This window comes from Cyprinodon tularosa, unplaced genomic scaffold (genome assembly GCF_016077235.1).
Source record: "Cyprinodon tularosa strain WSP-4 unplaced genomic scaffold, ASM1607723v1 ctg1129, whole genome shotgun sequence".
NCBI lineage: Eukaryota > Metazoa > Chordata > Actinopteri > Cyprinodontiformes > Cyprinodontidae > Cyprinodon > Cyprinodon tularosa.
The window spans coordinates 66,229-93,603 of NW_024037925.1; the positions used below are offsets into that span (position 1 = coordinate 66,229).

At 39.2% G+C, this 27,375-nt stretch overlaps 2 protein-coding genes across 4 annotated transcripts in view; both read left to right on the forward strand.

The window, feature by feature from the left end:
• The first annotated feature begins 1,482 nt into the window (after positions 1-1,482).
• On the forward strand, positions 1,483-9,258 carry onecut1 (one cut homeobox 1). 2 transcript variants are annotated; one of them, XM_038301857.1, is made up of 2 exons: positions 1,483-3,398; positions 8,427-9,258. In XM_038301857.1, exons 1-2 carry the CDS (start codon positions 2,330-2,332, stop codon positions 8,714-8,716), a joined length of 1,359 nt encoding a protein of 452 aa, XP_038157785.1. In that variant the 5' UTR covers positions 1,483-2,329; the 3' UTR covers positions 8,717-9,258. The 2 variants fall into 2 exon arrangements, with proteins under 2 accessions (XP_038157785.1, XP_038157778.1); XM_038301850.1 differs by having other exon boundaries at positions 1,484-3,413.
• Positions 9,259-11,805: 2,547 nt separating this feature from the next.
• Positions 11,806-27,375, forward strand: part of fam214a (family with sequence similarity 214 member A) — a 47,095-nt gene continuing 31,525 nt past the window's right edge. The window contains exon 1 of one of the 2 annotated variants that reach the window (XM_038301866.1): positions 11,806-13,490. In XM_038301866.1, coding sequence (XP_038157794.1) covers positions 13,418-13,490 — 73 coding nt within the window. In that variant the 5' untranslated portion in view covers positions 11,806-13,417. Of the gene's footprint in view, positions 13,491-22,608; positions 23,701-27,375 lie in introns of those variants that run through there. The other variant, XM_038301873.1, reaches the window with a different exon arrangement.

The following is a 27,375-nucleotide window of genomic DNA, read 5'->3' on the forward strand; positions in this document are numbered from 1 at the left end:
TGGCTTTTTGGAATAACACCTGAAAATTAAAAAGTAGACACCTCCACTCAATTAGCACAGTTTATGTTTACATAACAGAGCCCTGCAGTAAAAAGAAAAGGCCGGATAAGAAGAATGGCATACTAATTTTAAGATATAATCAAAAATCATGCCCATATTTGATTACTGGGACAGTGTACTGAATTCAGCTCAGGAGACAACATGATGGAGGATTTATTTTTATGTAAAAGTTTACTTAATGTTAAGAAGAAAAAAAAAGAAACTGAAAGAGTTTCCCTCTCTTGTTTTTTTTTTTATTGATTTTTTCTTTCACAAATGCGCAAAACGAGTCAGAAATACCAAATTTCATTTAAAAGGACATCTATTTAATTATCCAGTCATGAGTTAAAAGTGTAAAGATTTTATATTTTGAACCATAAATGAGGTAATACAGTTTAGGCTAATCAAAAGGTTGAAATACTCCATTTTAGCTCTTACACCTCAGGTTTAAACCATGACGGATACCCATTAAGGTTTTAAAACTGAACATTTTTATCTGCAGTCAACAATAAAGATGAATTTATATCTCAAACAAAGCGAGGCACATTTTGTATTAATTGTGCATATTTTGTTCGTAGCTGTATCCATGCAGTCACTGTCTGTATCTTGGCAGGGTTTCATTGGCAGAAAGGTGGAGTACACCCTGCACAGAATGCCAGGCTGTCACAGGGTTTTTGCCACTGCAGTCTTGGACAGATACAGTGTTTTATGCAGAATGGATATTGACAACAAATAAAAAAGAATTCAGATCAACTCTTATTTCAGATACTGTTTAAGTGTCCCCATTATTACCAGTAGATATCCAGATCAATAAAAAGTGTCCCATTTTAGCAGTTTTGAGCGCTGAGGCCTGAGTTTATGCCCCTGCAAGTTCTTTCTGTCTGGAGTTTGCAGGTTCTCTCTGTGTTTGTGTGCATTCTCTGGGTACCCTTACTTCCTACTACAGTCCCCCCAAAAAATCATTTTGAGTTGACTGTTCTGTGTGAGTTTGGTGTGTGTGAGATTTTTGGCATGTATGTCTTTGTTTTGTCCTGTGGTGGACTGAAGAGCTGTCCACTGTCCACCAAGACTAATGTCTCAGATTGCTGAAATGTGGTTTGAGAATAAGATATATATATAATTTTATTGTAGATCTGACATAGAATCAATACAATCATTATTTCTAATGTTGGATAAATTATTACTTCACTGCAAAAAATAAAATCTAAATGAATCATTTTTACTTAAAATAAGTGCATTTGTTCTTGAATTGAGGAGGAAAGTGAGACACTTTGCTGTTAGAATAAGACAATTTACATTTAAAATAAGAAAAAACAACTGCCTTGTCTTATTTCAAATGCATATTATCTAATTATATGATTTTATAAGTAAAAATGCTCATCCCATTGGCAAATTATCTTATTTACCTACTGAAATTAAGGGTAAATACCCTTAATTTAAGATTTTTGTTCTACTTTCAAGATTTTTGCAGTGTAGGAATAACTCATTGTAATATTATAGAACTTTGAATAATCATATGTTAACCTGCAAGAGGTATGTCCATCATTCATATTTTGATCAGTCCAACAGATATAGTATCCTTTTAATGAGCTGCAGAACTAAGGTGGATTCATTAGTGCGTCGTCCCAGGAATATCTGAATGTCATTCTTATGGCTAGGAACATTTTATTAAAGGAGATCTTTCAAAAATCCTTCCCATTAGTCTATTAAATGTTAAAAGGATTTGCCATTCATGCACAATACTTGATTCTTCCCTTCCTTAATAAGGAAAGCAACGTCAAAGCAATGAGGAGGTGTGTGTGTTTTTGTGCGAGAGAGATAGAGGGGGTAGAGAGAGAAAGAGCATGGGAGGAGACCAATGCGCACATTGCGCATGTGCAGACGGTGAGATCTGTGCTGCGGTGGAGCAGAGACTGGACACACACCGCTAAAGAGATGGCGCGGCACCCGACCGGAGCGCAGGGACAGCTGGTTGGCGACGGGGGGGCTTGAAATACAAAGAGAAGCAAATCTATGGTTTTTAAAAGAAAAGAAAAAAACAGATAAGAAGAAAAAGAACGGATTTTAAAGAGAAGTTTCATTCCTGGGTGGAAAAAAAGCGTCTCAAAAAGAAAGGTAGGAGATTAATCCAATATTGTTACTAAGAAGAGGTGATAGCAGACGAGGCTGATGCGAGGAGGACACAAACAGCAACAAAAGAAAATTGAACTTTATTGGACGTGTGGATTTCTGGACATCAGCTAAGAGCAGTAGGTCAGATAGATGGTTTGTCAACAGCGCTGCCCGGATCATGAACGCGCAGCTGTCGATGGAAAATATAGGCGACCTGCATGGAGTGAGCCATGAGTCTGTCGCCGGGCATGGAGAGCTGCTGAGCGGCCACAGTCCGCACTCCCGTCCGAGCCCGCGGGGCTTGAGCCACCGCGCCATGGGCATGGCGACCCTCCTGGACAGCGGAGACTATCACCCAGGCCACCCGGGACACCTGCATCCAGCCATCAGCATGTGCGAAGCCCCCCACGGCATGAGCGCGAGCACCACCTACACCACCCTGACCCCTCTACAACCGTTACCCCCCATCTCCACCGTGTCTGACAAATTTCCTCCCCATCACCACCACCACCATCCCCACCATCCGCATACACACCCCCACCAGAGGATCCCCGGGAATGTCAGCGGCAGCTTCACGTTGATGCGAGAGGACCGGAGTTTGGCGCCTATGAACAGTCTGTATCCTGCGTATCATCACAAAGATCCCTGCATGGGCCAGAGCCTCTCCCCGCTCTCTGGCTCCGGGCTGGCCAGCATACACACGTCTCAAGCCGGCATCCCTCCCTACGCACATCCAGGCGCTGCCATGCCCGGGGAGAAGATGCTCACACCTAATGGGTTCGAGGCTCACCATCCGGCCATGCTCAGCAGACACGCCGAGCAGCACATGAGCTCCTCCGCAGGCATGGTGCAAATCAACGGCCTGCATCACCACCCGCACGCCCACCTTAGCGCGCAGGGCCACGGCCAGGGGCTGGGTAACAGCCGGGAGCAGGCCTCCGGGCCTGGGCACCAAGGGGGCGGCGCTGGGGGTGGAGGAGGCGGTGGTGGTGTTTCTGGCGGCCAGATGGAGGAGGTGAATACCAAAGAAGTAGCGCAGAGGATCACCACGGAGCTGAAGCGTTACAGCATCCCTCAAGCCATCTTTGCTCAGCGGGTCCTGTGCAGGTCTCAGGGGACCCTGTCCGACTTGCTGAGGAACCCCAAACCCTGGTCAAAGCTCAAGTCCGGCAGAGAGACCTTCCGTCGCATGTGGAAGTGGCTGCAGGAGCCTGAGTTCCAGCGCATGAGTGCACTCAGGCTCGCAGGTGAGCGAAGCCTCGGTAAAGCTCCTCTTTTTATTTTTAGTTTTTATTCTGTTCTTATTTTCTTTCATTATTGCATCCTCAAAATGAGAAAACTAACATGTTACAGAGGGTTGTTTCATTTGCAAAGATCTTGATGAGGTAACATTCATCTTGTTTTTCATGTAAAACTCTTCATATTAATCCACACATGGGGTCATCATTCAAACATCCCAACCAAGCTGACTGTTCCTCATTTAATGATCAAACCACCAACATCACCTGGAGAAATGAGTGTAAAGCTAACACATTTCAAGATTATTTTAAATATTATTATTCATGCTGACAAAGCGAAATGTTATATAATTAGACTATAGAAGAGCATTGCCTCGTCATCTTTTTAAGGACTAATTCTAGGCTTGTGTGAAACAAGTGCTCTTGTTATTTTACCTCCAAAATATCGATCACAGCACACAGTTGATAAACTGATCCTATTTCCAGAAATCGTTATAAGGACGTGTTTATTTTGGTGTTGAGTCTGCTGATCAGGTTTTTTTAAGTTATAAATAATTTGCTTTTTTATTAACTTATTTGTTATTCGGGTTTTTGCTTTTTTTGTTTGTTTGTTTATGTTATTTTTCGTTGCTGGCCTAGCCTACTGCTTGCAAACCAACACAGATGGAACGTGTGTGCTTGTTTATTTACTAATGGGTGATTTTCTAGATTTACATGTCAACTGGAGTTGCTTTCATGCATAATTGAACAGGTGAAGATTGCTTTGGCCCTGATTTCAAGAAATAGACTAAAGCCTTTTAAGGCACGGGGGAAAAAAGAGTATTGGCATACAATCCCAGTCGGGTTCAAACAGCACAGCGGTGTGAAAAAAATGATAATTCAAGTTAGTGTGATTAACTAGAGGAGCTGTGCATTCAATGTATCCTCGGGTACAGGTACTTAGAGTCAATTACATGATCTGAGAGTCAGACCAAAAAAGTATAAATCAGATCACAGACTATTTTCCTGTGAAATCATATAATAATTTGTAAAAATGGAAATGAAACAGCTATAAACTTTTATAACGTGTTTAGCTTCATATATGTATATATATATATATATATATATATATATATATATATATATATATATATGTGGATTTTTGTGCGTGCATGCATGCGTGAGCGCCTTTGCAAGCGAGTGTAATTGATTGTTTTTCAGTTTTTCCCATCTGGTTCTGCTGCTGTTTCTACAGTTTTTGCATTTTGAAAACAGAATTTTTAAACTAATTTCTCCATGAAAAAATAAAATTTCATGTTATTATAAGGCTACTATTATCCTTATAATACATTTTCCAAAACTATATCTCATTAAGGCACGTCTTATAATCTGAATGCTGAGTTTGTAATTGGATTAACCACAATCGATTATGAAATAAGCGTTTCTTTCGAAGTCTGGGTTATTATGTATTATTAAAGGAAAACCAGAAGCATAAATTCTTTATTTCTTTGAGCCTTGTTGTTTTCCTCTGACAAGTGTTAATTTGATTAAAACTCAATAACATGTAATCATAATGCTTAAGGCATTAAAAATAATGCAGTGCATGTATTTAAGAAAATGTCCATTATTAAAATGCTCCAAATAATACATAGAAAACATCACTTTAGAATAACAGACCCTGGCTCATGCTATTGATCCGGCCGTTGCTGGGAGAATCTGATCATATGTTGAAGTAGATGAGATATACTTATTGATTTTAGGCTGCTGAAATTCATCTCGGGCCGCTTCTGGTTTTCCCACGCAATCACTCATATGGAATGACACAGTCAATTACAAGAATAGAATAGAATAGAATAGAATAGAATAGAATAGAATAGAATAGAATAGAATAGAATAGAATAGAATAGAATAGAATAGAATAGAATAGAATAGAATAGAACAGAATAGAATAGACCATTCCCTGCTGTATTTAGAACTGATTAATTTCAGTTGGAATGAAAGCAGATCATTTAGTACACTTGCCGCATGTTTTTACACACCAGTCTGTTTGTTGACTATGACGAAGGCCCAGTGTGTGTTTTCAGTGTGTGGAGTTATCTGCGTATTTGTAATGATTAGCCGGGAGCAGCAGTGGTACTGTTTGAGCCTGTCCTTGTGTGATTAAGCTGATAATGAGGCGGTTGTTAGGTCCTCCAGTGTCCTGGGAAAGCTGCCTCTGTCTGTCTCTGTGTCTCGGCCTGGCCTCCTCCTTGCACCGTGGCCGTGGCCGCTCTGTGGTGGCTCCTGCTGCTGTCTGAGTGGCCTTCACTCCTGCTGATTTATAGCAACCCTTAGCACAAGGGGCTCCAGCCCTCTGTTAATATTTAGCAGCACTGGAGACAGCGGGCTACTCATGCACGCCATTATACCTCTCTTTATGGTCATGCCAGTATGGGCCACTGTATTGCACATGCACGCCTTGAAAATGCCAAAGGAAAAGCGAAATATTACAAAATGAACTTATTTTAAGCTTAATTTGAGAGGAATACAGCAAAACAAATATCATATAAAAAATCAAGCATTAATACACGAAGTTTCAGGCAAAAATCTGCTATAACTTAACACTTTTTTACGCAGTGGAGCCGATTTCTTTGCGTTTAAATCGCTTACTCAGTTGTTGTCCTGCCAATTTTTACTAACAAGCCTCTTAAACCAGTCGTTTTATTGATTAGTGCCGCGTTAAATAATGTTTTGTGATAAGAGCTTTGCCATTCATTAATTATCCCCCAGTGAATGTACGTTGACTTTCCCTCTGTCCTTTTAACAGGCTGCGTCTGCCCCCTGTTGGTCTCAATCTATTGGTGCGCTTTAGTTTGCCTGACAGTGCTGGACTTGATTGCACAAAAAATATGTTTAAAAAAAAGAAGAAAAAAACCGCTAATAAGTACCTGAACCTTATACATTTGCTTTATTAGAGGATAAAGAGAACGTAAATAAATCTTCCTTTTGGGGCTTAGATCGAATGCTTCTGTCAAGCTGCGGTGTCTTTTACTTTCAGCACCCTGGACAGCGCCCCTCTTTCCCGTGGCTCAGACGCCTGCTGTCTGCACAATATAACCTAATTGTGTGGAGTTTCTTAGAGCAGCTCATTAAAAATGTGTGTCTTGGTCAAGCCATAGAGTTGATAATCCACTGATAAACAATAAGCACATTTTTTGTTAACAAAACGTTTTTTAATAAGAATTTTACCAAATGTTGGTAAGCTTAAATCAAGCTTAGACAGTAAGGCAGACAGCAAATCAAACCGGTTTATTTAGATAGCATCAATTCACAACACCTGCTGTCTGAAGGTAGAGTTCATTCAATCCAATCATACAAACAAATTGATTTTAAAAAAAGTTTTCTATCTCAGGAAACCCAGCAGATTAATTTAAGTATTCATTCCTCCTGGATGACCATGTGGTGACAGTAGATAGTTGCTTGCATTGTGCCACTGATTTTGCAACAAAGTCTCATACTAAGCATGAAATGAGGCAGCTTTGGTGAGGAACCAAGGTTGCTGTAGAACCAAGCTCAATGGTATCCGTCCTTTACCATGACTCACAGGGGGGTTAGAAGACAGTGCCTACATCCAAAAATTAATTCAGAAGCACTGATATATGAGTACGCTCTTGGTGAGGTAAAAGGGGAAAAAATCTGTCAATAGTAGCTCATATTTTGGCTTAATCTATGAAAGAAACTCAATGAGGCAGTTGAACTCTACACCAGCAGGCAAGTCCAGCAGATAAAACAGCAACCCATGTTTCTATAGTCTGGGATATAGCAAACTAAATATCCTCAGTGAATCTTTTTAACTGTCATAAAACTTGTGGTTTAGTACATTTGTATGCTTGTTTGTTTCTAGCTTTACGTAATCTTCCCACAATGCATTGTAAAACTTAGTTCCAAGTTGCCTTTGGCAAAAAAAAAAAAATTAAAAAAACTTTTTGCCAGCATTACCAAAAAAATTGTATCCCTGAAGCTGGGGAGCTCTCTATGATAGCATATAATAGAATTTTGGGTTTTAGGACATTCTGGATACCAGAAGTTTGGGCTTTAATTTATTTAATAAAACATAGCTAAACATTTCAAATATTACCTTTTTTTATCTAGGCTTACAGTATATAAAACAGAACAGGTAAATCCTAAATACTTTAATCGACAAAGTGAAAGAATTATATTTTTAGAAGGAGAATTACAAGAGCATTTTTCAGCACATATTGAATACTGATTTGGTTATTGCCTTCTTCTGTTAAAGTTATCTTATCCTAAGAAACAAAGAACAACATATACCTAGATATATTTAGGTAAATGTTGTTAATCTTACTTGGTATTCAGTAACTGTTTATCTCATCAGTGAGTAGACCAGGTCCTACTGTCTACATTGCTCCAAGAAAAACGTAAAAAACTGACAAATCCCACAGTGATTTCCTATTTCTGCCAATAATTGCTGTGTTAGTAAAAGAAAACAAAAAAGGTAAAGCAAAAAAACAAGTAGCACAGCTTCCAACGTTCAGACTGCTGCGGGATTCCTTTTGGTTGTTAAATGTCAAAGAGAGCCGTCAGAGGCATAAAGATCAGCTTGTCAGCATGTGTGGTCTTTCAGAGACCCATGAGTATTGCAATTCTTTCAGGCAACCTTTGATTTTTTAGGGGGAGGATGGCCGCATATGTGCTAAAACATTGAGTGTATAACATCTGATCAAATGAAGAGTCCTTTCTGTTTATCAGACACTGAAGTGGTGTTAATCCACATGTTAATAGAGTCAGCTAACCCTATTAATAACAACTTGTTGGGAACCAGTTGGGAAAGAAAATAGTTGTAACACATTTAAAACAGTAAAAGCGCCATAATGACATTGATGGAAATCCACTTTCAATCAGCTGCAATTGGCTTTAATTATTACATCTAAGTGATTGAAGCGGAGCCTGTTGTCTTCTAGGCGTGCATTGTCTATTTCTCTCACTGCAACCTGACCTGATTCCTTTTTTTCCATTAAATGAGGTTATCTCACTGCCTTTCTCTGTCTTCCCTCTCAGCTTGCAAGCGCAAAGAGCAAGATCATGGCAGAAGTGAGCGAGGGAACGTGACCAAGAAGCCCCGGCTAGTGTTCACAGACGTGCAGCGGCGGACGCTCCATGCCATCTTCAAGGAGAACAAGCGTCCATCCAAAGAGCTGCAGCTCACCATTGCACAGCAGCTGGGCCTCGAGCTGGCCACGGTCAGTAACTTCTTCATGAACGCTAGGCGCCGGAGTCTGGACAAGTGGTTGGATGATGGCTCCGGTCATGCAGTCAACTCGGGGCACAACGCCTGCACCAAAGCCTGAAGTTGTACTGACCTGAACAACTCATGGACTGACTCAACCTCGGTGGAAAAGCTTTAAAAAATTCAGAGAAACAAAGAAAACTTAAAGACCTTGAAGCTACGTTTTGCCCTTAAACCTGTACTATATTGATATTTATAGTATCCAAAGATGAAAAACAAACCAAAGACTTCTTGTTTGACCTGCTTTACAATGTTTGTTTCAGCAACATATTTTTGTGTAAAATACTGCAAAAAGACGTTACTCACACCCATATACACACACACACACAGACATACTCACAAACACACACACAGGTCTTTAGCTTTACTATAACCCCTCACCTCCCTACTGTGTATCAATCTATCATTTGCCATCCTTATCTCTAATCTGATTGGTTGGTTTTAATGATGGGTCCCCAAGTGGAGGTTTAATCAGCCTACTGGCAGTGTTGTCTGCAGCTGTCCACAGCCTGGAAAAAAAAAAAGATCTTTAAAAAAACAAAAAACAGGGATGAATGTGGAGTTCCAGCGGGATTGGCCAATCAACTTTAAAGGGAAAAAAAAGAATCATCCTGCAGGAGCGACTGGATTGTTCTGCAACTCTGTTTGGACCGGTGGCTTGGACTGTCTGACTCCCTGTATGTCTGTTTGTCTGTCTGTATTTCAGTCTGTGCAGTTGTCTGTCGTTCTATCAAGCATTCCAGACAGATGGGGACAGGAAATGTCCATTGGTAGACTGCTAACCCAAACCCAAAGAGTGTGAACCAAACCAAACAGGAGAAAAACCATACAGTGGTGCTTTCCTCCAACATGCTCAAGCATAAAGTTATGAAAATAAGAGAATCTTTTGCTCTTTTAGTGTCAAGCTTCTCGTGCAGAGCAGAAATAACATTTACAAATACCAAAGAATATATTTTGTAGATGATCATCAAGCATGGGCAGGTTGACATTATCTCAATATGATAACTGTAATTTTAACAGTATAGTTTCAACTTAATGTATTTACCAAAGGTTTAAAGTAAATATGTATCCGTTTATTAACTCCGTTTTTGATAATTTAAAATAATGTTTATAACAGTTACTTTAACATAAGTTATTAACTTATTTATTTAACTTCTGGTACTAAGAGTTTCTGTAATTGCATAGTGTTTCTACTTTATTACTATAGTGCAAAATAATATCTTTTTACCATTTTGCCATGACTGTATGTGTCAATTACTTTTTTCTGGCAGCTGAGCAGCAGTATATAGAAACAGGTGGGGGAGGGGTAGAGTTCCATTTCAGTGGCTCCAGAAGCTTAGGGTTGGGACTGCAACTGGGATCACAGCTCAGCAACTGTAGAGTCTTGATAACCAGAAATGCGATGTTGATAACCAAAGGATAAAATGATGAAGCATAAAAAACCTGCAGAAAAGAGCAAAATAGATAATCAGCCCATACTTAACAACACATATTTTTTACATTTTTGTGCTACTGTGCTCTCTGAGAAACCTATTCACCCCTGTACCCCAAAACAAAAGAATATTATTCCGTATTATGACAAAATAAAAAACCTTTTAACTATAAATCTACCCATAGCCAAACCTTGAATATAATTGCCTTGCTACCATCCTATTTCAGTTCCTCAGCCAGCCAAAGCACTAATGTGTAAAAACATTGTGAGATAAATCAGCAGCTCTAGTTTATGCATTCAATAGTGTGTTTTCTGTCTAGACGTGAAAGCACAAACTGGTGGCTCTGTGTGTGACAGATAGCCTCTGATGTTTTTTTAAGGACAAACTGTGTCACCACCTTCATAATCAGCACTGAGTGTCACTCCATCATCCCCACATGCTTCACGTGAATTTGATTTGATCTCCTCATCAAAGATGTACAGCAGAGAAGATGATATCAATGATCGAATCACTTTCAGGCGCTTACAAAGCAATGTCACCTTCTCACCTGAATACAAAGAAGCGTACCGCCGCCTCTTTACAGAAGCTTCCTGCCAAGTCTGCCCCCCCCCCCCCTCCAACTCAAACACACACACACACATCCTTACCCTTCCTCCCTTCTCCTGGGAGGTGATGCATCTGAGCACTCGGAGGAAAGCACTACATGGGCCTGGCTTGGGTTGGCACAGCATTAAATGTGCTAAGCTGAGCTCCTCCTCTTGACTGGGGTTAGCAGAGCCACATTCATCACAACACAAATCCAAAGGAGAGGAAAGCAGAAGCGGCTTCTCCTTCACCTCTTAGAGAAAAACCAAAAATATGACAAGAGACAAAAAAATGTTAAGATCTACTGATGTTTTGTTTGTTTTTTTTTTCCTAGTGTGAACCAAAGATGCTACCTCACTCAAGTTCCATATGTGATTTCTATCACTTTTGATGATACCAAAGATAACCAAAGATTTTTTCTAATTGCACGGCCTCTGTGAGTGGTGTTCAAAGCAGTGTAATGTATGTGACCTCTCCCCCCTTTTTATTTTCCCCTGTGTTTTTGCTCCTGGCCTGTCCTTCTCCCTTTTCCAGAACCTCCAACCTGCAATCAGCCCATGCATCCTCTTTTTCTGCATACTCCTGCTTAATATTTGCTCCGATTACAGCTCCATAGATAGCCCTGCTGATGCAGGTAAAAGGCAGACATGCTGTTCCAGCCGTAGATGCACACGACCGTCCATGAAGGTGCCTGCAGAGAAGATTTGTAGTAGCATGATCTTTTTTTGAGCAAAAATGAATCCATGCATACTCATTTTTTTTATTTGAGGCCAGTTAATGTGTAAATGAAATGCATGAAGCTACATTTCTAGCTTGATCTATGAATTCGTTTTCAAATAGAATTTGGATTTAAACCACTGTGCTGTGAAAAAAAGTATTTGCCCCCTTTCTAAATTCTTCTGTTTTTGATTCATCATTTACAAAAGTTTCATATCATCAAAGTAATTCAGAATCAAATATAAAGAAGTGGATAAATACAAAATGCAGTTTTCAAATGGTGTTTATTAATGGAGGAATGCTTTCAAACCAGTCTGATCCTATGTGATAAAGAACTACCCCTTTACATAACTGGTTATCCTAAATACATATATGGAAGGAAAATGTATATTTTTTTCTGTCTTCTTTAAACACTTAGATTGTCATTTACAGGATGGAACATTTTTTACCTTTTCTTTTCTGCAGGATTATTTCTAATTCAGTAGCTCTGGGGGCTTTCAGATCATAAAGTGCCTGCATATGCTGTAGAATCAATTGAATATTAAGGCCTAGACAATAGGCCAATCTAAAAGTCTTGATTTGTTTGTTTTTTTTGTTTATCTTTGATGTTGTCCTACTGGTCTGATTTGGATCAACATCCTGCTGTCTTGGTTTAACTGGTGGATCTATTGTGAAATGCTGTTTAGTTGCACACCAGATGTAAAAGGACAGTGAATATTTAACCAAAAGTAATAGGGATCACAGAAAGTTTTTTTTTTTTATCTGAATGGTGAGAAGGGTATCTGTGCTCTTTTTGGTCATTTTTAGCCTTGCATGTTGATCAGGTGCCAATTTCTCTTCTCGTTCTTATTGGTGAATAAGAATGAGTTTGTGAGCTGCAGTGTTTTAGCTGTAGTTCTGTGTTTTGGTTTGACCTCTTGCATGATTGGTTAATGCAGGCTGTAGTCATTTTTCTGTTGGCCAATCACCCCCCCATTGTTGAGGATGATGGTTCTCACTGTGTTTAACTGGAAGGTCAAATCAATAGAAGTCGTTTAGTTACCCTTTCCTTACTGATAGAGGTGAGTTAGTTTGTAAGAAGCTGTTTCTTTCAGAAAGGCTCAGGAGTTTTGCTCTTTTATATAGTTTATCTACAATTCATTTAGAGATCTTTTTACTATATTTCTTGATTTCTACACTTCCTGTAGTCGTCCATCCGGGGTTAAAGTTAGTGGAACTAAACCAAAGTATGCTTTGGTTGCATGGGGTATATTTTCCCAAAAGCCTGGATGATTTGTATAACATTTCTTTTCCTTAAAGAAATCAGTATTTGAAAACTGCGTTTAATATTTACATGGATTCTATTTTTTAATCTAAAAAAGATGAGATCTTCTAAAACATTTAGGTGTAAAAAGCATAAACTGCAGTAAGAAGACATCTAGTTTTTCACAGTACAGTAGGTTCCCTATGACACTTTCTTTTCTTTCGACTGGCCCCTGCCTTTTTAGTTTTGCATATATTGATCCAACCAATAAGTCAGACATCTTCACATGACCGCAGGCAGACGGCCTGACATAGCCATGGGCAGAATCACTGATTCAACTATAGGCAGACATGTTCCTGAAAGTAGAAGCAGATATGTTGCAATCTTTCTAGAACTCTAACAAAGCAAACAAACAACAAAAAAAATCTCCCAGGATGAGTGCCTTGCTTGAACCAAAGTGTTTAACCGCTGTTGACCTCTCACTTCTGACTCTGTGAATACCTCAGCCTGTAGAAGGGCCACAACTGAAGAGACAAGGATTTTTTTTCTCCTTTCTTCTTTTTTTTCTTCCTCTTATTTTTTGTTTTGTGATTCACACCGTGGTGCTTTCACCGGCACAACCATGCAATGAAAACATACCAAAGGCTTTTCTGTTGTCCACTTCTACAGATCAAACCAAAGGTCTTAGTTTCTCGCCTCCCTCTGTCCCGCCCCCCTCCTCTATCCCTACCTTTCTCCCTTCTCTCTCTGCTGTGTGTAGGAAGGTCCAGCACTCTGGCCGTGCATGTCTTTTACCAGTGTCTCTGAATACCTCATAGTGATAATTCCTTTGAGTTCTGCATCAAGACGTCTTATCTGTGAGTAAGGTAGAACTTCAACTGTGTGGTATTTGATATTGATTCTTCAAAAAGCTGATAATCTATTTTCAGGCTGTTATTTGTTGTTTTCTTTTGGCAAAAGTGCTCTGTTTCAAAACAAAGAGGACAAAGTTTCAGGGTTGATGAGAAACTTAAAGGATGGAGGAGGGAGAAGTGTATTTTTTATCAGACATTTGGGGGTTATGCCAATATTATGATGTAGATGATTGCTTTTACAGGGTAAAACCAACTGCTGTGATGTTGTGTTCCTACTTTCTCTTCTACCTACTACTGTGTTGTGATTTTAATTTAATTGCGTTTTTGTATGGGTTCTTTAATTTATGCATTTTTAGAAGCTCTAGATTTGTACATAGTAGGGTTTTTTGGGGGAGGGGAAACAAATGAAACCAAAAAGACAGTCAATATGTTATGTTACAGTTTTATTTCCTATGTTTAGATCTTAAGGAGGAGTAGTTTTTTTTTGTTTTTCTGTGGTTTTTTGTTGTTGTTTTTTTACCACATCATAGTTGACATTTCAATGTGTGTTTTGAACACTGCCAAAACTCCGGACAGTCCTTTTTCCAGTGCCGACCAAGTTAAATAGGGCCTACTTTGTTGGGTAGCAGTGTGAATGGGTCTACGTTTTACATTTCTTTTGAAATTTTTTTGGAAAAAAAAAAAAAAAAACTGAAAAAAAAAACAGTTACTTTATGGGTAATACTGCACATCCAAAGATTTTTAAACCAGACCAAAAATTGGACAAAAAAATATGTATAAGGGGGCGGGGGGTGGAAAAAGCACTGGCATTTGTGAGGTAGATCTGTTGAGTTATTCTTCGCCATTCGCACGGGTATAGAATGTAGAAGGCGTAGGGCTGTGTAGGCAAGCTTACTCTACCATGTGGGGAATCTCCTGTTAAGCGTACAATCTGAAAGCATTTTGAAACCAGGGCTGCAAGCCCTGCTCACTTTGCTGTCTTGTCCACGGGGTGAGGTGGAGCGCAGGGTGGGGCAGCCGGTCTGCCAGGGGGCAATGCCACAGAGCTGGGTCTGTTTTTATTTGCTGTGGCTCGCCGCCTCGCTCCACCAAGTATCTGTTCCTTTGGTACAAACTGGTGTAATGACTATGAGCAAAGTCTAATAAACTGCAAAGAACCTAACCAAAGGGATTTCCGTGTGAGTGTGTGTTAAGGCAGACACTGTAGATTTGCAGAGATGTGCAAGTTTGGGTGTCTGCTTGGATCCATGCATCTTATTTTATCCTCCCCCCCTCTTTTAACTCCTGCATATAGTCAGTCTGTTTCTGAAGCGCTTGCATGTGTGTGTAGCTGACTCCTGCATCTCAGAGCAGAGGATCCCACTCATGGTGCTTCCTCACTTCATCATCAATACAGATTCTAAAAGCACTGAATGTCAGAAGAGATGAAATCAGGTTCTGCAGTCGTTTCATCACAAGATGGAAGATGTTGCATCAGAAAAGTACAAGCAGTTCAGTTATACCCAAGAAGGAGTGTATCTATTTTGAAACCATTTGATGCAATGTGGACCTATTTTTTTATTTACTTTATATCTTATTTATTTTGTCCCAATGGAGTTCCCATATGATGGGTAGCTTGACTACAAGTCTCATAACAATACTGCAGCGCCTAAGACAATCATCTGGATCTCTTTACGCTGGGGAACTAGTTTCTCACCCACAGAGGGGTGTCCTCAAGCTATTCATATACAAAGATGCTTGAAGGGTTTTGACAAACAAGCATATTTGTTCTTGTATCCATAAAGGATCTTATTATGGTCACAGCTCATATCTACTCATACGCATTTCCAAATAAAATCCTATCGATCTGCTCGTCCCCTGATCTCTTTTTGGTTCACCTCCTCTCCATGCCTCTAGACTCACAGTGATTTCTTTCCTTTTTTTTTCGTCCCTGAATGGTGCGAGTGTGAGTGTGCACGTGTGCCAGAGAGGCAATACGGTCGGTGATACCCTCAGATTATAACTCCATATATCATGACTTGATTTGTCATCGCTGTTTCCCAGAGTTTTGCTACTGCTTTCTCAGTGCCGTGCAATATCATCTGTTGTGATTGCTAAGCAAAATAATTTTGAAAAGAAAAAAAAAGAAGAAAGAAAATTGAGAAGCAAGTGATGATGTCATCCAGCTTTTTTCAGTGTTCAAATGTTTCGACATTTCTGTAGTCACAAAAGGTAGAAAATAAACTGTTGGTATTTCCAACGTCTGGGGCTTTGACTCGTTTATTAATGTTATTTTTTGTGTCACTTGTTTTTTTTTTATTGTTTAGATAGTAGTTGAAACAATAAAGCTGTACATCAGATAAGAAAAGTAGAGGTAACTGCTGCAGATCCTCAGGACAACAATAAGCCATGTGCGGCACAAATCCAGCCTTTCTAGAATGGTTTTTAACAAAAACACCATTATTAGACAGACACAATCAAATACAGGGAAAAGACTTGGTGAGGCGGGGTTTTTCATTGCAGAGGTTCGCCTTCCAGAGGAACAATGACCCCAAACAATCAACACAATGGTGTGATTAAAGTGTGTTAGAAGTACCCAGTCAAAGTTCAGGCCAATAATCAATTGAGAATCTGATGTTCCCAGATCCTTTCTGTTCAATATGACTAAGTATGAGCAATCCCTAAAAAAAGACCTTGTCTATTCATCCAGGTGAAAAGTTTCCTTTAACTACCCCCCTTTCAGACACATAGACAGGTATGGAGCATTGCAGGTTAACAAAAGAAGCCAAATGACCCCCGTTCCAAAGGGGTGGACCCGTTCGTTCGTTTCTATTTGCATGTTTTCTAAACAAAAAGAAGGCTTTGTTGGGCTACTGTATAAAGCCTCAAACTTGACGCTATTCCTGATATTTTGAATTGAAAAAGCTTCCCGGATGGGAAGCGAAACATCTTCAAACTTGGAAACAAAGTCCTATAGATTTTTTTTTTACTTTTTTGGAATGACTATGACCTAGATGACTGAGAATCTTCACCACCACTAAGTATGAGCTATTTTGCAAAGACAAATGGGATAAGATATCTATCTCTACAAGTCGTTCCCCAAAGACTTGCAACTGTGATTGCATCATAAGTTGGATTTTTATTTTTTAAAATTAAGAAAAAAAGAGACTCCTGTATAATTTTCCATTAACTTCATAATTATTAGTATTAGTAAATCCAACTAAAATACATTGATGTTTCATGGCATCACGCTTACCCCAAGCAGGGTCACAAGGAGTGCTGGTGCCTACCTCTAGGGGCAAGAGGCGGGGTCCAACCCCAGTTCGCCAGTCCATCACAGTCCAACACAGAGACAGACATCCATTCATGCACATAATCACACTTAAGGAGAATTTAGAAAAAACAATGAACCTAACAGTCATGTTTTAGGACTGTGGGAGGAAGCTGGAGTACCCGGAGAGAACCCACACATTCTCAGAGAGAAAATGAAAACTCCATGCAGAAAGACCCAGGCCAGAAATCAAACCCAGAACCTTCTTGCTGTATGGCAGCAGTGTTACTTACTGCTCCACTGAGCAGCCCATTATATGGTGATAATGTGACAAAATGCAGAAGAGTTTAAAGGGGTCTGAATAGTCTTGCATAAAGGCTCTTGGAATGAGATTGCTGACTGATCCATCCTTTGGTTTCCTATGGATCCTTTACTTTGAATTGGTCTTCATCTTTTGGATAATATTTCATGTAAGATTGAGAATCTTGCGATCTTAAAGTTAAATGACCTCTTTTAATACTGCTGAGTTATTAAATATAGTAATTAACTTCAAGCCTCAAAGTTCAATGGAGGCTTTGACTATCTTATAAAATATGGAAAGCATCTAGGAGTCTGAAAAGACTGAATTATTCTCTTAGAATACTTAATTTCCTAGCAAATGATGATCCAGAAGTAAGTGCCAATATGGAGATCTAAAATAATATTAATCTTTTTGTATAATATTTAGTTATAGTTGCATTAGTTGTTTTTTTCTTTTGTTGTTGTATTTTTTCATGGGATATTTATACATACAAAAGTAAATAAACATAATGAAAAATTGAGTAAAGTAAAGTTATTGAAGCTAAGCTTTGTTAAGCTATACAGCCTGCATAAAGGAAGTTCAGAACAACGACCTTTCTTCCTTAAACGTCTATGATGTTTTAATGCTTCTGTTCTGTCACTAGGTAGAGCTATAACATCGAGTTTCCCATGCAAAAGTATTAGGTTTTCCTAAAACAGGCATGCCCAAAGTTGGTCCTCCATGCAATAATTATGTATCCACTGATAATGATTCAGGTAGGTTTTGGAAACTATAAGCATTCAGCTGATTTAAATGTATTTTGGATAAAGCACAAAAAAAACTTTAGCTGTTACTTAAGGACAGGCATGCCTAAAGTTGGTCTTCCAGGGCAGTCCAGCAGGTTTTAGAGGTTTACCTGCTCCAGCACAGCTGATTTACATTGAGAGCTGATTAACAGGCTTTAACTGAACTGCAAACATCAGAATCAGCTGTGCGAAAGCAAGGAAACCTGTAAAACCTGCAGTACAGCGGCTCTCGAGGACCAACTTTGGGCATGCCTGTTAAGTTTTTTTGTTTTTTCCAAAATACATTTAAATCAGCTATTTGCTTATAGTTTCCATAAACCTACCTGAGTCAATATCAGTGGATATGTAATTATTGCATCTTTTTAAATGTAATGAAACCAATTGGAACATGTTGCAAACCTTTAATCTTTAACCAAATCCAGAAGGACTTTTTCATGATTTTAAACATTAACACTGTTCTAGTCTCAGCACCTAATTTAAGATGCAAACAGTCCCTTTTTGAAGTGGCAATTTTCACACAGTCTGGTTCAAGCAAATCGGCTTAAGGGTAATAAGAAACTACTTCATGCAGTGCCTTGCACATGTTGCTACACTGTAACCACAAAGCTAAATTCAAAGCATTTTAATCAGGATTTATGCTGATAACCAGGTAAATCTGGTGCATTATTCTGAATAAACAGTTTTCCATTATTTCAAAAGAAAATCAGTAAAGTGTGTTGTGTAATCCCCCTGAGGCAATGTTTAGTAGAACTACCTTTAACTTTGATGAAAGCAACCGGCACATGTAAAGGTTACTTGATCTTTAAAACAGCTCAACCCCTGTCATACCGGACGGACAGTATCTGTGAACAGCAATTTCCATGCCACGTAATCTCCTCTGGATTTAAAGCTGAGCTTCGACTGGGCCACTGGGAAACATGGTTTAATTATTTAAAACTGATCAGTGCTTAGGTTTTTTGTCTGAGGTTGTGTATTTTTTTCTGCATTCTCCTGTATATACTTCCATTTATTTCAGTAAAAAATAAAAAATTCACCGGTATCCCTTTTGTTTCTCAAGGAAAACATTCCCCCGGTATGATGCTGCCATTACCATGTTCCGTCTTAGGGATGTGTGTTTAGGGTGGTCTTCAACAGCTTTTCCCCACTGCCATAAGACAGTTGAAACTAAGGTCTCCATACATGGGTCGTGCGCACTAACCACTGCCCTACCTGCAAGCCCGAACCATTGAAACTTTAATCAAGTCACAAATCGAGACTGCATCATACTTGTAAACATCATATCTGCACTACATGGTGAAGTTTTCAAATCCCTTTAAACAGAACTCAACTAAATGTTTCTACTGCATTTGCATCATATTCTTCTGATCACTGCTGCACTTTATTAATGTAAATGTTAATTTAACTGCTGTAAGCTTCCCATTCACAGTTGGAAAACTGTATTCATCGAAATTTAATTTTGTAAATACTGTGTGTATACAAAAAGACAATAAAGTTGGTCTAAGTCTAAGTGACGCCCCTCTGGTCAGATGAGACTCTTGCTTTAAATGTTGCATAAGACGCTTGATTTGTTTTTTATCATTACCAAAGAAAATCTCCTTACTTTATTACAGCAATGGTCCATTAAACAGACTCAGTCAGTTAATTTTAAGTGTTACACAACAGATTGTCACGGTAAGATGCTAAGCAGAAAGACATGGTGTTATCTATTGCTCAGTTACGGCTGTTGCTTAGAGCTGGTTAGCAATGTAGATGCATGAATGTTTGCATAACCTCTTGCAATCAATATTTAGTTTCAACCCTACACGTCTTTCTTAAACTTTGCCCTCTGATCAGATAACAGTCCACACTGAGCTGGTAGGTGTTTGCACTGTTCTGGACTTTATGACCCACATTCATGTTTTCTTTTTTTTTGCTATTTTGCTGGAGCAACAGCACACTTGTAAGGCAATTTGCAAAACAATTTGCTCACTTGCTCACTAAAAGTTAACCATAGAAGCAAAATAAAATAGGACTTTTTTCATTTTAAAGTTGTGATGCAGTTCATACTTTAATGTGAGCTGTATATATTTGTAAAAGCAGATACTCTTGCCTTTTTTGTGTCCCTAGCGTTTGTTCTGAACGATTTAAGCAAAGTAGGGACTGAATTAAAAAGATTTTTTTTCTGCCCATTTGCAGTTCTTCTAAAATTTCTCTATAACCTGCATGTTGAGTGAAAACACACTAATTCAAGGCATTAGTCCGAATTGGGACCTTAGGGAAAGATGCACTGATATTATGTTTTAAGGACTCCCAAATATGGCAATATAGTTTTTTTTTTCAAGGGTTATATGAAATGAATAGAAACAAGGTACTTCTGGTTCTTTGACAGATGGGTTTAAATTCAACAGAAGGTTGAGGGATTAAAAACATCATAATCATCTGTGCTTTAGGGTGTATAAACCCTAAACCTTACCAAATTTTAAATTAACTCCTAAAAAGTTGATCAAAAAGAAAAATGCTGTTATTTGGTATGCTTTTGACTGAAACAGTGGAGTTCTTAGTTTTAATGCATTTACTGAAATTAGACATGCATTTACAAACAGAAGGTTTTCAGAGAGGGAATAGTGTCCAATTTCCAACTCTTGCCTATTGTTGGTTCATCTCTAATTTTCTATTAAAGCTTACTTTTTTTGCTGAAATCAGTATCCATAAAGTGACAATTCAGCTATTTAGTGGCGGTTTGTATGGTTAGTCTCAATAGCTGGCACAGAGCATAAGATGTTTGAAGCCTCTGGGGAGTTCAAGGAGCATTTAGCATTTCACAGAAAATCAGTTAAATCTGTAAACACATTTAAAAAAGATGAAATGATCCATAAACCCTTGTTCTCAAAAGCAACAATGATTTTTTTTTTAAACTGCTGTTAGTTTAAGATGTTCCTACTTAACATTGTTCCTTGTTCTGTTTATAGAAAATACTATCCCTAAAAGAGTTATCTACCACAGGTAAGACATTAACTGCTTATGAATTTACATTAGAACCCCCAAAATCAGAAAAATGTTTTAATACCTTTGACCTTAAATTAAAGATGTATTGTGCTTAGGCCTGCAACTAATGATTATTTTGCAAATCGATTAATCTGTCGATTATTTTTTCGATTCATTGATTAATAATCAGACAGCCAAAGCTTCTTTAAAGAAGACCATTTTTCTAAATTAAACCAGCTGAAATTAAAACTTTTCCAGTGGAGGAGTTCTGGATAGAGCATACTGACAGACGGGAACATTTTTTTATCTTAAGTGCAAAATGTTTACATATAAATATATATATATATTTTTTTTTTACAATTTTCGTATAATTGCTGCTCTAAGTGGGTCGCTCTGTCAACTAAAGGCATGTTTTAGAGTTTCAATACTCCAGTTAACGATTAATTGATTGTTACACTAATTGACAATTATGTCAATAATCAATGAATCACGATTAACTGATTCATTGTCTCAGCCCTAATCCGAATGTAAATAATTAAACACAAGCACAGACAAAATAAGATGTGCTGATGAGACTATCTGACAAGAAGCTTAACTTTAAATTGTCCCTTCCATCTAATTATGCAAGGAGCAGGGGCGGAGCTAGATGGGGGGCCAGGGGGGGGCCGTGGCAACCCTCAGCCAATCACTGGCCACCCCTGTTGCCACCCTTACCATAATACTCTCAAAGGGGAATGTTCAAAATTATTAAACATTTTAATTTATCATATATTAACTACTACTTGACAACTAAAATGCTGTGTTTATGCACATCAAAATACTAACATTAAAGTTGATATATACAGAATTCATGCTCTATTCAGAACTAGATTTTTGTTTCATATCAGGTAAAGAGAAAATTATGTCTCTGCAAGTCATCTAGGAGTCTTCAGTGAAATGATAGATAAATAACTACTTTAATAATAACTTAAACATCCATTTAATGTAGATATTAGTACTTATAAATATACATTTTATGCAAACTAATTTTTGGTAAAAGTAGGTAAGTAAGGACAATGGAGAAGATGTTTGCCACAGAAATTTTGTCCTCTACACCTTTAATCTAAAAAGCATGGATGTTTGTGGTTGTTCCTGTTGGAACAATATATATTGACCCTGAGGTTCTGGCGCCTATTCGCTTTAGGCCCCCCCTCAGCCTGCATTGGTTATTGCATTGCCACTCTTATTAAAATGTTCTGGCTACGCCTCTGGCCAGGGGTTGTTTTAAATTGTTAACCATTCTAAAATCTACAGTAGGATCTCTGGGTCAGATGGGGCAGGGCTGGCATTAACAGCTTGGACTAAGATATATGGGCATCTTAGACACCTAAGCCTTTGAAAAGCCAGAACAAAATGTTCACGTCTGAAAAATATGAACCTTCACGTGAACACATGAACGCGCGCTGAATTGGACCAACCTATCAGCACACAGGGGGGCATCCCATCTGTTTCTATAATGAGACACTCCAATTATCTCTGACGTCACATATATATATATATATATATATATATATATATATATATATATATATATATATATATATATATATATATATATATATATATATATATATATATATATATATATATATATATATATATATATATATATATATATATATATATATATATATAAAGGTGTTTAATTAATCCCATCAAACGCTGTGGGTTCTTCCCGGAGAAGTTTTGATACCAGCTCCAAGTTGGCGGTTGCCATGGCAGCCAGTTCTGGCTGGGCCCCGGAGGGAAGTGACGAGCGGGGCTGTTGTTGGGACACGTGACTGAAGCTGCGCTGATCTGTTTTGACAAGCAGCAGGGAGGGATGTGAGGTGGCGGAGGCAGACAGTAGCATCACGACTAGCAGGACTCGCTGTTCCTTTAATCCGCCTTTCGCCTGAATTTTATCAGATCGTTGTCTCGCTCGCTCGAGCGCGCGCAGGAGTCTGGTGACCCAGCTCGCGCCGGTTAAACCCAGAGCCCCTCGGTGTGCGCCCGCCGGAGTCTGCTTGTTTGTTGTCGCTCTGCAAAAGTTTTAATGAAGACCAAAAAGGAAGTCAGCGCTGGTGGCGTTTTTAGCAAGAAGTAAATGGCAAAGGCTCGACCTGAAAAGTGGACTAAATTCATTTGTTAGTATTTAGTGACCGTAATGAAAGGCTAAAATCTGTACATAGTCCTGCCTCCCCCCTCTACTACCCTCCGAATGGGGGAGAGAAACCCAAACAAGGAGCGTTGGTAGCTGGGCTGAGCTACGCTGTCGGAGCTGAGATGTTTGGACGGTAAAGCTGCGTTAAAGAAACGGTTAGTTGGGGGAAAAAACAAGGTTAGTTAGCCGAGTTTGTTGTGCTAGCAGCTCTGCTGAGATAGCAAACCTCTGTAGCGGCGGTTACACAAGCTGGAGAGGAGGTGGAGGGGGGGGGGGGGGGGGAGGGAGACACTGCGAAATGAATCCCGACTTAACTATGATTCAGGTGGCGGAACCCGAGAGCAGCTGAGAGAGGAGCCAGCTTGCTAGTTAGGCTACTAGTTAACTGATTGGTTACTCGCTAGCAAGCAGCGTGACAGCTGGTTTAGCCAAAGGCTCCGAGTATCAGCTGTCTTTGTGTGAGTTGGACAATAGAGTGCGACTCGATGGAAGCGTACAGGAGCATGCTAACAAAGCGAGGCTTTGTTGTTGGATAGGGGGGGGCTGTTGGCAACGACACGCAGACTTCACAGCTGATACCGTCTAAAGTTAACAGTAGGTCCTTTTTTAAAGAGGGGTTTTGGAGGGTGGGGGGGTTTCTCAGCACCTTGGTGTTACTGTCAGGCGTGTGACACAGCAAGGAGACCCTGAAGTCAACCAGATGACACTGGACAACATGAAGCCCGAGAGAGGTATGTTAACAGTATTACCATTTTATTATTTTTGCAAGAGTGATTGGACCCTATCTAGAGAGGGATTATGTAACAGCAGGTCAGGCTGGTCACATGAATTAACAAAGCCTGATCTAAGTAGGTGAGGAGGTGGTTTGCTCTACTTTAACTCCAGTGTCAGCTGTTTGCTTTGCCTATTTCTCCCCCCTCCCATTCACCAACCTTATAACCTTCTAGCTGCTATCCTGACACACAACACTGATCCTCCCAGTAAGCTCCTGGTTCACAGTATATCTGCACAGGGCTGCTGGTAAATGCTCATGATCGAAGGTCTTCAATAAGGGGGTCCAAAGAGGTACTGCATGGGAGCTGCGAAAGTTTTGGTTCATTAGAACAATCATTGATCCATCTGGAAAGAGAACGATGATTTGTGTCTGTTTTCCATCCCTAAAACTCTTCTCAAGCCTGGAAGAAATAATGCTGCTTTAAATTTCTATTACAGCCCTCATTTTTATTATTATAAATCGGCATGGGACGCTGTAGAAGTTTTTTATTATAACCCAACATATCCCAGTACTGTAATATATAATTATTGTCCAGATGTCGGTTTATCCCTGATACCATAATAGTAGTTACCTAAAAAGTAAGTTTTTAAAAATGTTTTTCAGCCCAACATAAATTCACGAGCAAATATGGGAGGTTTAGAACAACAGTTTAAGGCAAAGGTCTTCAGCAGGGGGTCCTCGATCCCTAGGGGCTCCACTGAGGTACTGCATGGGGGTTGTGAAAGTTTTTTTTTTCATATTCCCCCTTGCAATTTTTTCCACTAATTTAAATATCTTTAAATACTCATTAACATGAATCAAACACACTGTAGTAAACAGATAAATGGAGGCAGAAGATGTCTTTCAGTCATCAAGGCACACATTCGGCAACACACAGCAGCTCTTTCAAGCTGGGCACCGTTTCATTCACAACACCCGTCCCATCAACCAGGAATCAGAAACATTTTAATAATCCAAGGGAGAAATGACATTCATTACATTACTCCATCTGTAATAGAATAACTATAGGACCAGTTTGATATAACACAATTTCATACAATATGTATAATTAGGGGGTCTCCGCTCCATCTCGCCATCAGTTTGAGGGTCCTTGGCCTGGAAAACGTTGAAGACTTCTGCTCTTGATGCCTTAGGCTCTTCAACCTGTTTATAGCTTGCTCTGTTTGCACAAGATTTTACCAGGAAGGAGATACAGCCTTGTTTTTTTTCACTGTAATTGCACTAATTATGCCAGAGCAGGGCTATGCAATGGGATCTTAGTGCTAAAATCACAATAGGCTTATGAAAAAAAAGCTAAACCATTTTATTGCCACTTAGGTAAGTCCACGCCAGTGTTGCACTATACCAAGAAGCAGTGTGGGGCAAGAGTTGTGTGGTCATGATAAGATGAACTGCAGTCAATCAGCCATGGACTCTGTGTTTACATATGTTATGAAACTGCTGCTAGGTTGCTGACTGGCCTGAGCAAGCTCTTCCTTTGCTGATAATAAAGACTCCAAAACACACTGTAATCATATGCTCCCTGGTGGCCTCTGGATTTGAACCCATGGCTTTTTTTTTTTTTCAACTCCAGCCTTATTGGATCCTTTATATGGAAACACTGACCCAGACAAGCTGTGAGATATGACTGGTCAAGGTTGAGGGCACAGAGGGAACAGTGTGGTTTAATTATAGCTTAGCAATGTAACAATGCAAAGCTACATCAAAAACAACCGTACTATTCGTGCACAGGTCATGTGCGCGTTGCTACTTTGAACTAGCGGGAAGACTGGGAACTGGTGATTCACAGACACCTCGTCAGCTGACCAAAATCCAGTGATTTTTTTTTTTTCTTTAGCTTGAACAATAGTATGTTATTAGGTCATCCTGAAACTGCACGCTCTTCAGTGTAAAAGTTGTAACTGCAGAAAAAAAAACACTTTTAGGACTTTCTTAGTAACTTCCTATTTGTACAGGTTGTATTTTGGCTTTTCATGGTGTAAAATGAAAGATGTCTGCCACAGGAGGTCAACCCATAGCGCCTCAAGGATTTTTTTTATTCAATTAGTGAAAGGGAGGGTCGACCTGAGCTGAATAAATTACTCAACAGGAAGGCTGAATGGAGTACAGCTATTTTATCCATTGAAACTTTCTCAGTAATTAAACATACTGGACTAAGGTTTACATTTCGTATGGCTAACCACGCTTTTGGGCTAATCTGCTAATGCAACATGCTACCAATCTTTTAAACTGCAGATATGATTGTTTTTTTCTTAATGATAACAATAATATTTTTGTTACCTCTAAAGCTTTAATATCTGGTTTACTGACAGCTGCAAATAGTTTGAACCAGTTTTAAACCTGTTTTGCTGCTTCACATTAATGACTGCTTGTCTGTCAAGGAGTCACTGTGGTCCTATTGTTACTTTGAACATATTGTGCTATTCCACTGTTGCTGATGAAGAGATTTCCTATAGCTCAGATCATCTCTCTGTCGTCTCTTTTGCTCCGAAACAGAAAAGCTGCAGGGATGAGAGGGTTTTCTTATTTCAGCAGCCTGGAAGGTCCAGGTGGGCACAAAGCAGCAGGGTTAAGGGTTCTAGCGCTGGGACTGCTTAGCTGTGTTAATTCAGACAGAGAGTAGGATAAGTCCGGACATGTCAACCCTGCTTGTAAAAGCTAGAAAACACTAAACTCTTGATCAGCTGGATGTGGAAAGTCTTTAGGGGGAGGTGTGTGAGTGATAAGGTCATCAATAGAGTACTCTGTCAACTTTTTTTATTTCACTTCCTCTAGGAAACGCAATAAAACAAAAATGCATGGTCAAATTTACAGGCTCAGATACAGATTTGTGCTGAATTTCTCCTTTTTTTTTAGTATCGCTCTTCTGCTTGAAGAATAAATATGCACTCTTCTGGTGGTGACCTAAATAAACTGTCCTATAATAGATCAGCAAGGCCACTCTGTTTTTTTTTTTTTTATCTCAATGATCTTTATAAGAACACTTATGTAACTTTCCTGTAATCAACCAAATAATTCGGTGTAATATTTTAAAAACAGTAGTAATCTTTGTCTGGACCTTAAAGTCTTACATCTTACAAGACGGCACATAGTGGTGTTTTCCTTTAAGTTAATGAAGCATCTCTTTAGATCATCTGGCAAACCATTTTTTTTTTCGTAAAGGGAGTAAAAATGGCACTTATGTTGTGCGCGGGTCTAACCAGACTCATCTGATCCCCTTGTTTTTCTGTGAGTATAGTTATGAGTCAGGGCAGAGTGTGTGAGAGGAGAAAGTAAGTCTGGCACACAGCAAGTGTGCAACAGATTGTTGTTGGCCCCTATACGCGCTTTACATTTGAACCATGTGGATCAACTGGGAGCTTTTACAGGTCTCATGAAGAACAGCTGGACGTGTTTCACACTACTGGAAGAAAACATGCCCCGTGTTTTGTTTTGAACTTTTAAAGCTAAAGTGAGTCTAAATTTGGATCCACTTCTATCAACAAAGAGATATTTTTGAGCGCTGTCCCCACATGCAGCACGATTTAAAACCACTTTGGAACATTTCAAACATAAAATACGCTGTTTACACTCAGCTCTGGCCTTTCACCCACAAGATCGTCAGATGCTGGGAAATGTAGCAATAACAGCT